Raw genomic sequence first — 15,979 nt, 5'->3', positions numbered from 1 at the left:
CACACAGCTGGACCAAACAGTTACCAAGACTCTAGTGAGGGGTGGGGGATACAGTGTGTAGGCAGACTAAACACTACTTGTCAGGCCAGATTCTGATCAAACAACATGAGGCCACCGAGCCCTCCGACACCCCTCTTTAGACAGCCTTCCTTCTGTCAGTGACAAGTGACGTACCTCCCCACATGCTTATCTTGAAGCATCCTAAGTAATCTCTCTTGTCTTTAATGTGCCCACAATTCTCCCCCACTAAAACTTGAGCTCCTTAGGGGCATAGGTCTACTGTTATACATTTTTATATCTAGTGCATAGCAGACATAGCCCATGTTTATTTAAAGAATAAAGAGTTCAGTTTATATTTCTAGTCCAGTCACTGATTTCTCTTTAGCACAAAGGAATCAAAGTGGATAAATTAAAAATCCTCAAAGGACCTCTGGGAGAGCAAGATTTGGAAGATGGCATCTAATGCTCCATCCCATCAGTAGTGCCTGCCAATCTGCATGTAGGCTGTTTGATACCAGGCATGGCTCTTACCCTCATTATCTGTTTTGGTAACACTTTCTACACAGAGAAAACAACAAGTGGGGGGAGCAAACCCTCTTTGTAAAATTGAGGGGACAGTGATGTTACTGTGTGTGCCTTTCATTTGAGTTTTCTGACAGACTCATTTTGGTCTAACATATTTATATTAGCTCATCAACAACATAGTTTCGAATTCTAATTTACATTTCCTTAGGGTTACGTAGCCTGGATTATTAGCTGTTTTTGAAACGACCTGATCCAAGAGACTAGAAGGAGTTGGAATACTGGATCCATGCTGAGCTGGTCTAACTCTGGATGCAGCAGCAATAAGCACTATTGTCCATGATCTTTCTTATCTCCCCTCCCCAACACCGTTCACATCCTGGGGAAGGAGTCTGGCCCACCATCCACATTTAGCTCTGAACAAATGACTCGTCCTCAAGTGAGTTTGCATATTCGGATTCAGATCTTACAGGGTTCTTATATGCTGTATGTTGACTGCCAGCATTGCTTTGGAAGCAGTTGCTGTCTCTGGATCTCCGGCTGATGGGTATCCATTAATGGATCTGTGGAGTATAATAATTTGCCAATACAAATGGCAAGTCGAGGATCTTTTTGAGTGAAACCCAATGCAACTGCTTAATGATGAATGTTTTCCTTTTGGTCTAGATAAATGTAAAAAAAAAAAAAAGTCCCTTTTTTTGGCTCTATGCAACCATCTTTTGCCAGTTTCACCAACTGAAATCACTAGGGTGAAAGTGTTCTCTCCTGACTCAACATTCTGAGAGCACCTGCCACTGCTGGCAGAAGCTACCCACTGGGCTATCTTGTATTCTGGTCCTACTTCCTTCACTCCTGCTGGGGGAGAAGAGAGGCCTCCTTCCGAGCCAGGGCCTGTGCTTGCCTGAAAGTGCTAACCACCAAGAGTGGCAAGAACTTGGCCAAGTGAAGTCCACATCCTGGTCTGGAAGGTGACCTGACCCTCCAACTGAGACTTAAGGTCAACAGGGCAATTTGCTTGTGGAAAATAAATCCCATCTCCTTTGAAAACTCCTCCTAAGAGGGCACTAAGCTGCTGAGGACAGCTCTAGTACTGTCATTCCTTCCCTCTTTCCCTGTGAGCATTCTTAAACACGTGTCTATTTAAGTGAAACCCGGTCACTAGATGCCAGTTCTTTCCACATAGCACCTCTCCAAGAGACCCAATGGCCTCAAGTGATGTAACGGAGCACACAGAACTCTCTGTCACAGTGGAAGAAGAAATAACATTATTTTTTATTTTGAACCATTTTTATCAGAAAATATAAGGTCCCCAAGAAAAGACCCAGGCTTGCCATGACTTCCTTAGTGTTTCTAATAGGATTAAGGTCTGATCCCTTCCTCTTCCCATTTAATTTTCAGCAGCCTCCCCAAATTAACACACCAAGTTATAGTTTAGAATAATGATGCCTTGTACTTAGCAGAAATCCATTCAAGATATTGAATTACAGAAGGTATGTGGGCCATTGTGGAAATTCTACATTTATAGGTAAAAATTCATTTGGTAGTTGCCTGAAGCAAAGTCAGGCCTACAATGGCACAAAGATGCCAACATAAGATATTGTTTCTCTCAAGATAAAAAATCTTAAGGAAAGAGTTTATTTAATGGTGGGAGGTGAACCACAATTACGTAAGGAAACTTTCTGACACGTGTTCTTCAGAAACAAGCACTGATTGCTTATTTATGAAGTGTCACAGACAGGAATCTGATTCCTAAGTTAGACTCAAACACTGCAGTGGCCATACCTCACTTTTCCCTGATCCCAGATGAAAGCTTTCTCTCAGAAGAGATGCACTGCCACCTTAGAGTTTTAGTTTTTAAAAGATGGACAACCCAAGAGAGTGCAGAAGGTGTGGGTGTGGAGAAAGGATGAAAGCTGCTGTTTACCAAAAGCCCTGTGCATTGTCTGCCTGCTGCTTGCTTTCCACATTCCTCAGTGAGACCAAGTACTTACAGAGCATTCAGCAGAACTGACGGGACTTCCAGCCCTGAGAAGTAGCCTCTGAGGGAGGGAGCCAGCGCATCTGGAAAGACACATGGGAAAAAGCTGTGAGCCAGGGGTCCCAGCCTACATTCTCATTCTTCCAATTTCCTACTGCTCCCAGGTAGTGCCACTCACACTGGCCCGTGTGGGATTTGTCACTGAGGAGCTGAAAGCACCAGTGCAGGGAACTGCGAGCATTCATGCAGTTCCATGAACACCTTCTAAGCTCTCAGGGAAGCACTGGAGATTTTTCAGAAGTCCCTGCACTCAACCTCCTTTTCAAAGTTAGCAGCCATCATGAGGCATGGTCTGGCCTAGTGAATTCCCCTTTCCTTATCTGTGTTGATAAGGAAGAGGCAGTTCTTGACCTATTCTGTGATAGTGGCCTAGTCAAAACTTCTTTGAGGTTCTGATCCAATATTTTAGAAAAAGGGTTCTGGTTTCTTAGAACTGAGGGCTGTCTGCTGCCTGAGACTTTCTGCTCACTCTGCAGCTTGGGCAAGGAGCCTTGCACAGGTGAGACAGCAGTCCTATCTTTTCTCCTGTGTTTCCAAAGGGGAAGGCCAGTCCCAACACAAATTGAGTGATGCATTGTCCACTTGGCAGAATGTTTGGATCCCTGACACACCAAGAGCAAGTACACTTTGTTTTTAACAAATATTCACGTATTGGTGATGTCAGTTTTGCCCCTAAGCCGTTAAACTGAGGCAAGAAGTGCCTGTTCATTGCTGCTCCTCTTTTTACACTGAGGAGTGATGGCCTACCCATCACTATGATAAGCAACACAGGAAGCACTGGTGGAGTGGAGAATGGAAAGCAAATCACAACAAAAAGGGGACGCTACACAGCAAAGGGCTGGAAGGCCCTGTGTGAGGCAGCACCTCCTGCTGATGTGGTAGGAGAAAGCCTCATTCAAACTTCTAAAACATCAAGCTGAAATAGGAGCCATTCTGGCTGAAAAGGGGAAGCAGTGGGACCACCGGCTGTTTCATCTTCCATTTTATAGGTGAGGAAACCAACTGGGGTCTGGATATTCTAAGTGACAATGGTCACAAAGCCCAGTGTAGTCAGGCTTGGTCAGAACTCAGGACTAGGCTACTACATCCCCTAACTTGATTCTAAAAGCTAGAATGCCTAGAAATTAGTCCCAGAGAGAAGTCATATTGTCTCTGACCTTTTGCCTTGGTCCCTCCAGGTTAAGTCCTGGGAATTCTTTTCCACCTCATGGGCCTTTTCATGTCCTCCCTGGTTGTCAGTGCAGAGGCAGAGGACACATTGGGGGACTCCATCCACAGAGCCAACTTGGAGCAGAGGTCTCTGGCCTAGTTTTGGATATGTGGCTTGAAGGGATTAAGGATGCAGTCTGAGCTTCTGCTTCCACCAAAAACCCACCTCAGGGAATCCCTCAGGCCATCCGTGTGTTAGGTCTCTTCTTGGAAGCACGTGGGATATTACCAGAAACCAGATACCAGCTGGAAGGAGGTCCAAGTACTTTAAAAGGGCAAAGTTGTATTCCCTGGAAGCCACCAGAGCCCCCAGCTCTCCTTCAGGGCAGGGCCAGAATTACCTTTACCACTCATAGTAATTAAGGGGTTGAAGGATCACTTTCCCCTGTACATTGGCTAAAAGCACATTACTTTGGGAATTTAGGGATTTGAAGGGCAAAGGAAAAGAGAAAAATAAAGGAGGGGGAAATGTGGGGTGTAGGGCTGGAAGGGAGAGTGAGAAGAGTATGGAGGAGGAGGGGACAGGGAGAAGAGGGTTGAGAAGAAAGAGACAAGAAAAAACTTGTACCTACCCCATTGGCTTATGGCTTTGTGCATCTGAATCCACTTGCTCACTAAGCAGAGAGCAGAGTTGGAGCTGCCTTCCTGAGACAGGTGGTAAAGGAGGGGCCAGGACACAAGGCCCCTGGGGCAGGTGGGGAGCTGGGAACCTAGACACATAGTAGAAGGGGGATGGGTCCATGTGCACCGGGTCAGTGTGGAGTGCGGTGGCGGCTGTGCTGCCTGGGTGTGGGGGCGTTGAGCCCTAAGGAGGCCAAGACGCGATGGTGTTTCAGAGGGGACACAGGAAGGGGTTGACCAGGTGGAGAGCCGCAGAGTGGATGGCATAGGTCTGGGATCAGTGAAGGTGAGTGCACAAAGGAAGCCCCTTACCTCCCACCCACCCCAGCCTCTCCACCCACCTCTCTAAACACACAGCCCCTGCATTCTCTCAGGCGCACATGCGTCTGTCCATCAGCCTGCGCTGGGACCATCCAGGGTGACAAGAAATATGGTTCCCAGTGACGTGGTCCAGGATAACTGCTCAGCTGAGCTGAGGTTCGAGGATGCCAATGTGGAAGCAGGCCAGCTGATTCTCAGAGAAGATGTGGTGGCAGATAGGGTACAGATGGACCGCAAAACGCATCACTCTTGTGCCCCATGGTTGGGACTACTGCACTCGCCAGTGTGGGCTCTTGTCACTGCATTCCAGAGACAACCCAAGATACCTCCTCTTCTGGCACTGACGCCCAGTAGCACCCACCTTCCAGTAGAGGGCAGTGCCCACTAGGCGGAACTGAGCATTTTAGGTATGTTCCTGGCACAACATGGGGCCAGAGTTTATGGGGCAAAGCCAGGTGTCCGGGCAGCTAGACAGGATGTTTTGTTCTAATCACTGCTGTTTAGGGCTTGTGAGTCGAGGATTCCCCCTTATTCCCATTTGGGCCGCTCCTGCTGTGGCTTTGGGACCCAGGTCACTCCTGTCTATTCTCTAGGAGCTGCTTTAGATACATCATTAACACTGTGGAAAATCACAGCTCCTTGCAGACTCCCTATTACTCTTCTCCAGGAACAGCTCAGCAGGAGTTTAAGCCTACTCATGGCAACTGTATATGGATAAGGGCTGGCTTTCCATGTAAGGCAGTGACTCTTGACATTTCTTCATCCTGTTTATAGAAAAACCTATGAGTGTGCTCACACGTACTCAAACTCACACATTCACAAACCTAAATACAATTCCAGGGGCTTCTAAAGTCCCCATAAGAACCTTTAACATAATATATTTAACCAACACCGACCCTGATTTAATTTGGACAGAGACAGTACCAGGCACTTCAAAGGACTGTGAAATCTGTGTGCAAACTGGAAGACCTTGGGAATCTTTTATACTAGACCAGTTGCTTCTGTTACAATCCACTACTTAGGGGCTAGGCTTTTGGAATCCTCCCATCGCTCCCTCCTACAGTGCTCTTATAAAATGCAGAGCTCCCTGCAAGGCAATACACAGACTCTAACATCTATCTCCAGCTGCTGATGGAGTGGACAGGAGTACCAGATGCTCAAAAAAGTGACTGGGAGCAAAAATAAAACGAAATGCTAGAGTTAGTGAGCATCCTTAAAAATAATTTACATCCTCTTCCATCTATAGATGAAGAAGCTAAGCCTTAGAGGATTAAAACACAAACCAAATTTATGTTCCCAATTAATTATGTCAAGGAAAGAAAGACCTGGACTGTCTTCAGGGCAGAACCCTGCTTGATCACCATCCCTCCTCTCTTCCAGTGGGTCCTGAGCACAAGTTAAGACACTGAGAGTCATTTGCCTAGTACTAGCCCCTTTCTAGTGACTGAGTTCCAGGAGCACACCCGCCTTTAGAAATAGTCATGAGAAATGCTTACCAGGTGCTGGCCAATTAATGGTCACTAATGGTGACCAATTAATGGTGCTGGCCAATTAATGGATACCTTTTGGTTTGGCTATTTTATTCTTTGCTGAATAGAAAAATAAGTCCAGATCAGTGGTTCTCTAAGAACTATCAGCATCCCCTAGAACTTGCTAGACAAGCAGAAACTCTATGGAGTTCAATGACTCGCCTTTTAACAAGCTCTCCAGGAGACTGCAATGCACACAAAGTCTGAGAGACTATGCTCTTGATCAAGGTTTCCAGATGTATGGCTGGACTAGGTTTCTCAGCAGATTCTGGATATAAAGCAACACATGAAATGTTCTAAGAAATTCCAAAATAAAGAAACCTGTTTGACTTGACCTAGCCCTGGGTTTATCTGACCAAGGCATCTTTTAATTCTAGAAACACTATTAATGTTTTTGGATGCCTAGAAATGGTAGTCAGGAAGGCCCCTGCCAGTGAATACCTAGATCCATTTGGTAGATCTAAGCAGTTGAGGTGTGCCAATGTGGCATTCAAATTTCTAGCTCTTAATAAAAACTAATTTGTATTGGAAGACCACTAAATTGGCTGGTGTCCTGGATGGCTGATCTGGGGCACTGAGGAGTATTTCCTTGTGCCTTTCCTAATGCAGGTGCAGGGTTTCTCAGGAAGCACATTCAGAAGATGTTCTGAACAAAACAATCAAAAACAGTAACTTGAACATTTTATATGAATGACTCAAATTAATGGATTTGTCAGATTTTTTTTAAAGAATTTAGCCTTTATTTCTAATTTATAATAATTTTTTATGTGGTGTGGGGGATCGAACCCAGTGCCTCACGCATGCTAGGCAAGTGCTCTGCCACTGAGCCACAACCCCAGCCTGGATTTGTCAGTTTTTTAAAAATATTTATTTTTTACTTATAGGCATACATAATATCTTTATTTTATACTTATGCGGTGCTGAGCATCAAACCCAGTGCCTCATGCATGTTAGGCAAGCACTCTACCACTGAGCAACAACCCCAGCCCCTGGATTTGTCAGTTTTTAGGCCTAGGTATTCTAAGTAGGTTTCTACCTCTGTCCCCAAATGGATCCTTGAATAATCTATCAGGGACTTCCCCAACCTTGAAATGACTGCACTGAGCCACTCGAGTGCTGATTTAATGACAATTAATTCTGTCCCCACTCACTGCAGACCTGTCTGGACCTTCTCTTGGGGCAGCATCACCAATTAAAACCCAGTCAAGTTCTTCAGTTGACTGACAGGGCTTCAAGCTGGAAGCACATTCTGTTGTAAAAAACCTCAAACTCATCCAAAAGAGTAATGGCTTGCATTGCAAAGATTATCCTCTTTATGGCACCAATTGTAGGGTTCTTAAGCAGCAACCTTCCCCATTTCTCATAAAGGAGAAGACTTTTCAAGCATGACTATGCTGCATAAAATGAGGCCCATTGGAGGTCACTGGTAAAGGAATCTCCATGCCCCACACCCTTCTACCTCCCCATGCTGGCAGCCATGTTCTCTATGAGCAGATGCACAGGGCACAAGATACAATCAGCACTCTTTACTACTTGTTTGGCATCTTGATACTCCCTGCCTAAGACAATAAAACAATGTGATAATACTGAGGCAAAAATGTTAAGATTTATATAAGTTGGTTCACAGACTAAACCTGCCAAGGCACCCAACCTGGCAGCTGCAAAAGGGTGAGCAAGAAGGTCATGGCTTGGAGAAGTCCATGTTCCACCACCAGCTCTAAGCTTTTGCAAACCTCTCAGGCAGGGTGGCAAAGGATTGCCAGGGTTTAAGCTGGGGCAGGGACAAGATCTAGACGACAAGAGCAAGGTCCTAACCATGAGCACTTTCTGCTAAGACCAGTCAAGACCAGATTTCATTAAACATAAGACCTCAGGGGTGGTTTTCTCTCCTGGGCTCTTAGACTTTTTTCCTGTCTGTCCAAAACACAAGTCAGGCTCCTGCTTCCAAATAGGCATGTGAAATGTGCTCAGACATCTCCAAGTTCACTCAAGTCGCCACTTAGGTTGAGGGCACCCAAGCATGTAACACCCTGTGTCAGATTAAGTCCACAGTGGTTGCTTGCCATCCATATTTAATTTTGTCAGTCTGTTAATTTTTAACTATGTTTGCTATCAAAAGCCATTAGAGGTCCCAAGGAGCTGAGCTCAGTGAAGCGGGTAGAACTTTGTGGCAGAGAATGCATGAAGCTTGAGGTTGGGGTGTCCCACTTTCCCATCATGTCACTGAGTTCTGGCCTTCCCACTGGCAGCACAAATCCTGAATAAAACATGATCCCATTTGGAGTTGATTTTCCTTTTCCCCCTTGTCACAACTGGTTTTCTTCAAGGAAAAGTTCACTTTCTCCTTTGCAAAGATTACATTGTATAATTCCAAAGTTTTTCTGTCACCTCTGGTTTGTTTTCAAGCAGTTAGAATTCACATACTCTAAGATGGTGCCTGGGTTCTTGTACTATGTAAGGGCCTCAAATTCCTGGTGGATGGCCCTGAAAAGTGGCTTCCTCTTTTGTCCTGCTCTAGCTGCTCTTCTTCCTAACCAAAGAGCAAAGCCCAAACCCTTAAGTTTCTCTTGTCTGGTCCTGGTCCAGAGTCCATGTTTTGTGTGTTCCTCACACTTATTAAGAGGGCCATACCAGAACCCCTTCTGATAAAGGGAAGGTAGTGGAAGAGCTGTTTTAATAATAATGGCTATTTTATGCAAAACATTTTATTCCTTTCTACAAATGAACTCTATGAAATAAGTGTTCATTCCTCTCATGTACAGATAATGAAATCAAGGTTAAAACTCGCCTAAAATCTCAAGTTTAGTAGAGAAGGTAGAAACTATCATGAGAATCCTGTTTGTTTGATTTAATGAGTCCTAATTAGGTTTCTGGCTGTCTGCAATATGCGACTGACAGCTGGTCCACACATTTGCTGATAATCTCAAGGAAGGAGTAAATTCACAAACAGTATTTACAGGCAAGGCATGGTGGCCCACACCTGTAATCTCCACTACTGGGGAGGCCGAGGCAGGAGGATCATAAGTTCAAGGTTAGCCTGGACAACTTACTGAGGCCTTGTCTCAAAATAAAATAAAAAGGGCTGAAAAATTAGTTCAGTGGTAGAGCTCCGCTGCATTCTATTCCCAGTACTGCAAAAGGGAAAAAACAAAAACAAAACAAACAAACAAAAAATACCCAAAAAACCCACCCCATCCCACATTACTTACAGGTATGACTTGGGTCTGGGCTCATACTGCCAATAAGGTCAGAGAAAACCTGCATAAGATCCATTGGGCTTAGTTATACACTGAGGACAAATGGGACATGCCTAAGAAACTGGAGACAGTACAGACACTGAAGGTAGTGCTGCTGTGCCCTCAAGGTAGCCATTCTGAGTCAGCTCCTGTCTTGGCAATGACACCACTGATTTCTAGGGAAGTCTTCTTGGGCTCAGTGACCCTGACCAGGGCCACATGGACACACACTAGGTGACTGATTCTGGTTTCTGTGACATGTCAACTACCTAACACTACCTGTTATGGGAAGGTTTGGGCCTCGTTTGTAGCTACTCTGGAGCAAATGTCCCTAAAAGACCAAGATAAATGACTTTGGATTGCTTTTAAAGAGACCAGTGCCAATGCTTACATCTCTCATTTCTAACTAAGGGGCTTCTTAGTTCCAAAAATTCCAGAGCAGATGAGGAGAAAGGATGGACCCGGTCACAGGGAGAGAGTATTTGTTTGGCCAGGAGTGGGATCCCCTGGATTTCAGTTACAGCACTATAAAGAAAAGAATCCTCCCAGGCTCAAGACCTAAGTCTGCTGCCTGGAAATGAAACTGGGCAGAACTGTTGTGGAGGGAGACTGTGGGAAGAAAGCACCAGAGGCCCAGGGGGGAATGAGCTGGGTGACCCACAGGTCCTTCTCTTCTCCAGTTTCTGATAGGAAAGCAAGATAAGGCAGCAGCTGGAAAGTTCAGGGACAGCAGCTCTGTGGAAAGCAACAACAAGCACTGTGGAGTCTCTCTGGGATTTCAGCCATTTTCCACTTTTGTTTCCTGCTGGCAGGTGTGTTCCCGGCATGGCTGCGGGGAAACTTCCTTTCAGGGACAAGTTCTCCAACTACTGGCACAGCTGTGGAAATCATGCTGCTGGATGTGGGGCAGGTGCTGTCACTTGGCGATGTTGGGAGCACTCTGTCATTTGATACCTCATCTTACTCTGGTCCCTCATTCTTTCCAGCCTCTGACTTTCCATTTGGTACAGGAGGGCTCTGCAGCCCCATTACTGTCATCAAAACATACTGCATGTCCTCAGGATTTTAATTACCACTGTCCTATAGGCAACTTGGATTTAGTCCTAGATTTCCTTCTCCTTATTGAAAATTCAAACTCCTGGGAAAGGCTACCTTTTAAAAACAAGCAAACAAAACATCCCCCAGAACAAAAAACATTTTGTAAGCTCTTAATGTGTGCCAGACACTATTAAGTCTTTTATATGAGGAATGATTAGCTATATTTTTCTGAAGCTCAGATAGGTTAAAGAACATGTCATCATGGTCATACAGATTACAAATGGTAGAACCATGCTTTCAGCTCTGCCTGGAATTAAAAAAGAAAAAGCAGCATCTTGTAATGCTCCTGATGGGCTCAGTTCATAGCACAAGACCTGGCCAACAGGTCTGGGTAAAGGAAAGGGACCTTGGTGTTCTTAATAATTGGAAGAGGCACCAACCACAGTCACAGGAGACTAATGCTGTGAGGACAATGCCTGGTCTTCCTGCCCCTATCTTCTGTAATCACTGAGCAAGATGTTCTTAGCCTAATAAGGCAAGACTGGCCCAGTCAAAGAGTTGGGGCACTCAAGGAATTCTTTCTCCTCATAGTCTGGCCTCAATGAGCTTCAGGTTTAGAGTGAAATGTAACTGTCAGAGGATTAGCAGTTTGTTTCATCCATGTCTGAAGACAACTTAAAGCTTTGGGTCTTTTGGACAGCTGCAAGCAGCAGCTTTGGAGGCCAGACAATTTACCCATGGGAGAGTCAAGCTTGAAAGACAAGGGAGCCAGGGCTATGAGCTGACAGGATCTGAGATTCACAGAAGTGACCAGAATCTCCCTTACTTCTGAAAGCCAGGCCTGTATGTGGTGATAAAGCCTCTACCTAAGTGTTGGAGTTTGAACACAGGTCCCACAGGAACAGCTACCATTATAACACTAGCTATTGCCTGATGAACAGGAAGTACACGCTGGGGGTGGGGAGGCTGAAGGGGTTGGGAGGGAAGACTACTTGCCATGTGAGTTATACCAGGCACCTGGGTAGGATAGCTGCTATGGAGGCAGGTGATTACCAAAGGGCTCTGTGCATGGTTGGGTCTACATTCCCTCTCACACTCTTCAGACTTGCAAAACAAGACTCTGTGTTTTATCTTTCTCAATATTCTCCACAGAACAGTAATGATAGAGGAGATGCTTAGTGATTTTGTGTTTTAAAAAATTCTCTAATCCAATTCTTGGAAGCTGCACCATGAAGCTCAGTAAATGCTTAGATGTGGTGGTGTTGGGGACAGTTCTACAGTGCAGGCAACCCACATGCTAGTCCTAGGCCCACCTCTCCCTTTGTGATCTCCCTGTCCTGCCTGCCTATGTCTCCTTCCTCATGGTCCACTTCTGTATTTATTGAGATTAACCTTTAAATTTTTCCAGTGTGCCATAAGGGGCCTCCCAAGGGGTACACCTCGAAGAAGTCTGTGTTGTAACTTTGCCTCAAAATCTTCTGTTTCTGCAGTACCGGTCGTGCTCCAATCACAAACTGTACAATAGCCTGAGTGAGTTCCAAAATACCTGCTGAAACTTGGGCAAATGAGGCCTCTGGAGACGCAGTAGAGAACCAGGATTTTCTTTCCCAGGCCTACCTCCCTGCAAAATTCTCTGACCCAATTTTGTGACTGACTCTAGAGGAGGGTAATTGGTGCTAGATTTCTAGAATGTGGAGAGGACTATATGCTTTCTCTGTCCCATGAGCAACAAGACTAAAAGCAGAGATGTGTGAGCATGAGGTGATAGGAAGTGCTGTATGTTATCTTTAGACCTTCCAGAAAGTAGTGGATGAAACCTTCCTACATATTTAATACAATTCAAAGATCAATGGCCTTCATAGTAAACTAGACAGTCACTTCTAAAAATGTTGATGACGTTTAATACACTTTTATCCCCCCAAATAATAAGGTGCTACCAGTGTGCAGTCCTATTACCATAGCCAGTTGTTTCTGAAAAAAGGAATTGATTGCAAAAAGTATCTTCAAATTAGAACTGGAAAATCTGAGGGGGTGCCAGATCATGACTAAAATCTAGGCAGAACTAGAAATGTGACCTAACTCTGTTTTAATGACAACTTCCGTTTCCTCAGTCCTCTTTCCACTGGGTCACAACTGATGAACTGGAAAACACATCCACTCTTTCCAAATGGGCTTCTGCTAGCTAAATACACTGTCCTTCCTGAAATGAGAGGTCCTGGTAGTTGAGAAGGCTGGAATGAGAATCTTCTAGTATGCAGCTCATAGTGGTTCAGGAGCCCAAGAAGATACGTGCAGCAGTGATGAGGCCTGGGTTCTGGAGCCTGGTCTCCCCAGTGTGCTTTTTCCGAGTCCTTCTGTGTAACACATTTAGCTGTCATGGGCCCAATTCTCCCAAAACCTCAGTCAGAGAGTAACAATTTTGCTTCAAAATTTCATCACCATAAAAACAAAACGCTGTAGTCTACTTGACATAATTTTTTGCTCTGATTAAAATTTTTATTGAAATCTCTCAAATGTTGCCAAGAAATAGTTTTTGCAAAAGGGGGAAAAATAGCTAACACACAAATTCAACATGGGAGCTCCCTCTGCTGGTCTGCAGTAGGTTGATATGTGACAAACACATTCCCAGAGACAAATCTAATTTGCTGGAGAAGTGGACAAAAGACAGGTGTGTTGGGCTTTGCCTCAGGAGAGAAACACTAGAAGAAAAAAAAAATCCATGTCTCAAAACAGAGCACAACATTGCTAAGAAAAGCAAAATTACTTAGAAGACTCTCCAAAGACATTATAAAATTTCCAAAACAAAAACTGAATTATCCACTAAGGGGAGTGGCTCCACCTGGAGCTTCCCCACTCTGTTCTACCTCCAGTTAGTAAGATTCTTTGAGGCCCTTTGGGTGCAGGTTAAATGCTGATTCCCTTGTCTTTGCCTCCAAGTCTCTTCTTATAGGTTTCCCATCTAAAGTTCCAAGGAGTCACTGGATTGAGGCCTCTCCAAAATTCCATTAAATAAGTCTTTTGGTAAGCCAGCCTCGGAGTAGAAAGGGATAGGCCTGGGAGTCAGGTGACCAAACTAGGTCTAGTCATGGTAGAGCCACTGTGACTTGGGGTAACTCCTTCCATCTTCTCGGGCCTGTTTCCTCATCTGTAAAATGGGTCAGACCAGCTCATCTGTAAAGCTTCTATCAGTTCACTCTGTGAGTCCCAGAATTGACTAAGACATTTAAATAACCATATTCATGAATGAATCTTTGGGATACAGAGTCCAAGGTTGCATTGGGAATGACTCCAAACAGGAAGAGGGGTTAAACACATGGATCTCACTGATATTGGATGACAGTTCACCAAATCTAAGACCGATATGGCAGATTCCAGGCTGGGAAAGTCTCAAGGCCAAGGAAGAACTCCCAGGGAAGGGCACCACATGGGCAATGCATCCCATTTATTCAAATAGGTCAGTCCATCTAATCTTGCACTGTGTCTCCAGCTTCCCTTACAGGTGGAGGCTTACTAATCCCTTAAGATTCATTAGGTCCTTCTCCTACCATGTCCCCAGGATCATTTCTGATTTCATTTGTTACATGAATGAAGCAATGGCAGATGTCACAGCTCAAAGTCACTATTCCCAGACCTTTTCGCTCACTGTCAACTTTTGATTCTCCAAGGAAATGGTGACTAACCAAAGCCATGGACATTCAGAAGAGAATGCAAACTTGTACTGTTTCATGGTATTTATTAACAATGGCCTTAACTGCCAATCTGAGCCATCTAGCAAATGGAGACACAATATCCAGATTGGTAGTGGTGATGGAGGGGAGCAATAAAAGGGGCTCTTTCAGTTGCTCCTCATTATTTACAAAGTCACCCAGACTACTATAAACATATTGATGACTCAGCAGAAGACTGCCACAGGCTTACATCTCCCTCCCTCCTGTTAGATGCCAGCTGTGAGGGTTACAAGCAATGACATGGACAGAAAGTGGCAAAGCAGCAGAGGAAGGGAAACCAAAAGGCACAGCTACTCCTCTAATTTGTTTTCTGTGCCAAGAAGCTTCTCTGCCACTATCTAAATTTTTTTTATAACTCTATTTTATTTATTTATTTTTATGTGGTGCTGAGGCCTGAACCCAGCACCTCACACGTGCTAGGTGAGCGCTCTACTGCTGAGCACAACTGAAGCCCCCATCTACATTTTTCTTTACTACTTTTTACCTTTTCCTCCCAACACAGAGGTCAATGTCTCTCAGGAGTCCAGGGACTGAGGAACAGCCCCAGAAGCCAGGTCACTAGTACATGCAGAAAGCATTGGTAATTAGTTACTTAACGTACATCACTCCTGACCTCACGGCTTTGGAGAAGCCTACTTAGGGGCTACTTGCAGGTGAGTCAGTCAACATAGTTCTGTCCAATGTGAAAAGTGTTTTAAGTCAGAAAGAAGAATTTTCTGGGAAACTGTTTATTCCATCCAGCCTTGTAAACAAATATTACCCAATAAAACAAAAACCATACCTGTCCAGCCTGACAATTTTTTAAAAACGAGGCTGAGGTTTTAAAAGCTTATGTGGGAAGACAAATATTCTTTCTCTTTTCTTTTATTTTGGTGTGCTGGGGATTGAACCCAAGGTCTTATACATGCTAGTCAAGTGTTCTACCACTGAGCTACATCTCCAGGCTCTGTATTCTTACTTTTTATTTGCTATTGTTCATTACTCTCTGAAGGCCAAAGAATGAGTGGTTATTTCCAACAATGGATCTTAACAATGATTACTACTACTACCAGCACTAAAAACAAGGCTCAGAGAAACATTTTCTCCAAGAAGAGAGGAAGTGTTAGTATTCAAAGAGTCGTCTCTGGGGAGAAACAGGGAATTTGTTTATAAAACTCAGGCTATTCTTAACTAAGAACGAAAGTTGGGCAGAACAGAGATCTCTACTTTAACTTGTAATTACATTCTAAATACTATATTGCACCCTTCCTACAGGGCTTCAACATGGGAACAAGGAACTCTTCATCTTTCCTGTAATCAGTGTAAGAAAACGCAGTCTTCCTCTTGGAAGTTTCTCTTCTGGTCCTTAGATCCTCATGGGAAACAACAGCAGAAGCCTCTCAACACACAGATACACACACAGACACACATAACTTCAAGTACACTCCTCCCTCGGTAACCCTTCCACACGAAAAGGCAGACGTATCTATGCTTGGGTGATGCCCTCTAGCTAGCTGGGAGCCAGGGAGGTGACCTTGCCCCAGTCTCTCGTGTAAGATGAGGGTGAGATCATTAAGGAAGAGAGAGGTGTTTGGGGGGATAAACATCAGGCAGTGGGTGGTATCATTGCTGTCAGACGCTCCTCGTAAGTCCTGGAGGGGTGTCAGCTTGATGTAGAGGGGATCATTCATCTCCTGAAGGTGGATCTGTTAGCTGGATAGGTGTTAGTTGTATGGTGTGCTCTGGGGAACCAGGTTT

General features: G+C 44.7%; 1 protein-coding gene across 9 annotated transcripts in view; it reads right to left on the bottom strand.

Moving 5' to 3' along the window:
• Rbpms (RNA binding protein, mRNA processing factor) overlaps nucleotides 1-15,979 on the bottom strand; it is a 167,911-nt gene that overhangs the window by 10,960 nt on the left and 140,972 nt on the right. For 4 of the 9 annotated variants that reach the window (XR_005726460.2, XR_005726459.2, XM_040269235.2 and 1 more), the window contains one exon: nucleotides 2,514-2,583. Coding sequence is in view for 6 of the 9 variants with exons in the window: in XM_040269246.2 (XP_040125180.1) it covers nucleotides 2,514-2,583 (70 nt within the window). In the remaining 3 variants the exon portion in view is untranslated. Of the gene's footprint in view, nucleotides 1-1,145; nucleotides 1,155-2,513; nucleotides 2,584-4,341; nucleotides 4,480-12,985; nucleotides 15,935-15,979 lie in introns of those variants that run through there. The other 5 variants (XM_005340370.5, XM_078031151.1, XR_013430399.1 and 2 more) reach the window with 4 other exon arrangements.

The sequence above is a fragment of the Ictidomys tridecemlineatus genome, chromosome 14, assembly GCF_052094955.1.
Source record: "Ictidomys tridecemlineatus isolate mIctTri1 chromosome 14, mIctTri1.hap1, whole genome shotgun sequence".
In the NCBI taxonomy this organism is placed as follows: domain Eukaryota; kingdom Metazoa; phylum Chordata; class Mammalia; order Rodentia; family Sciuridae; genus Ictidomys; species Ictidomys tridecemlineatus.
This window is presented reverse-complemented; position numbering and strand designations above follow the sequence as displayed.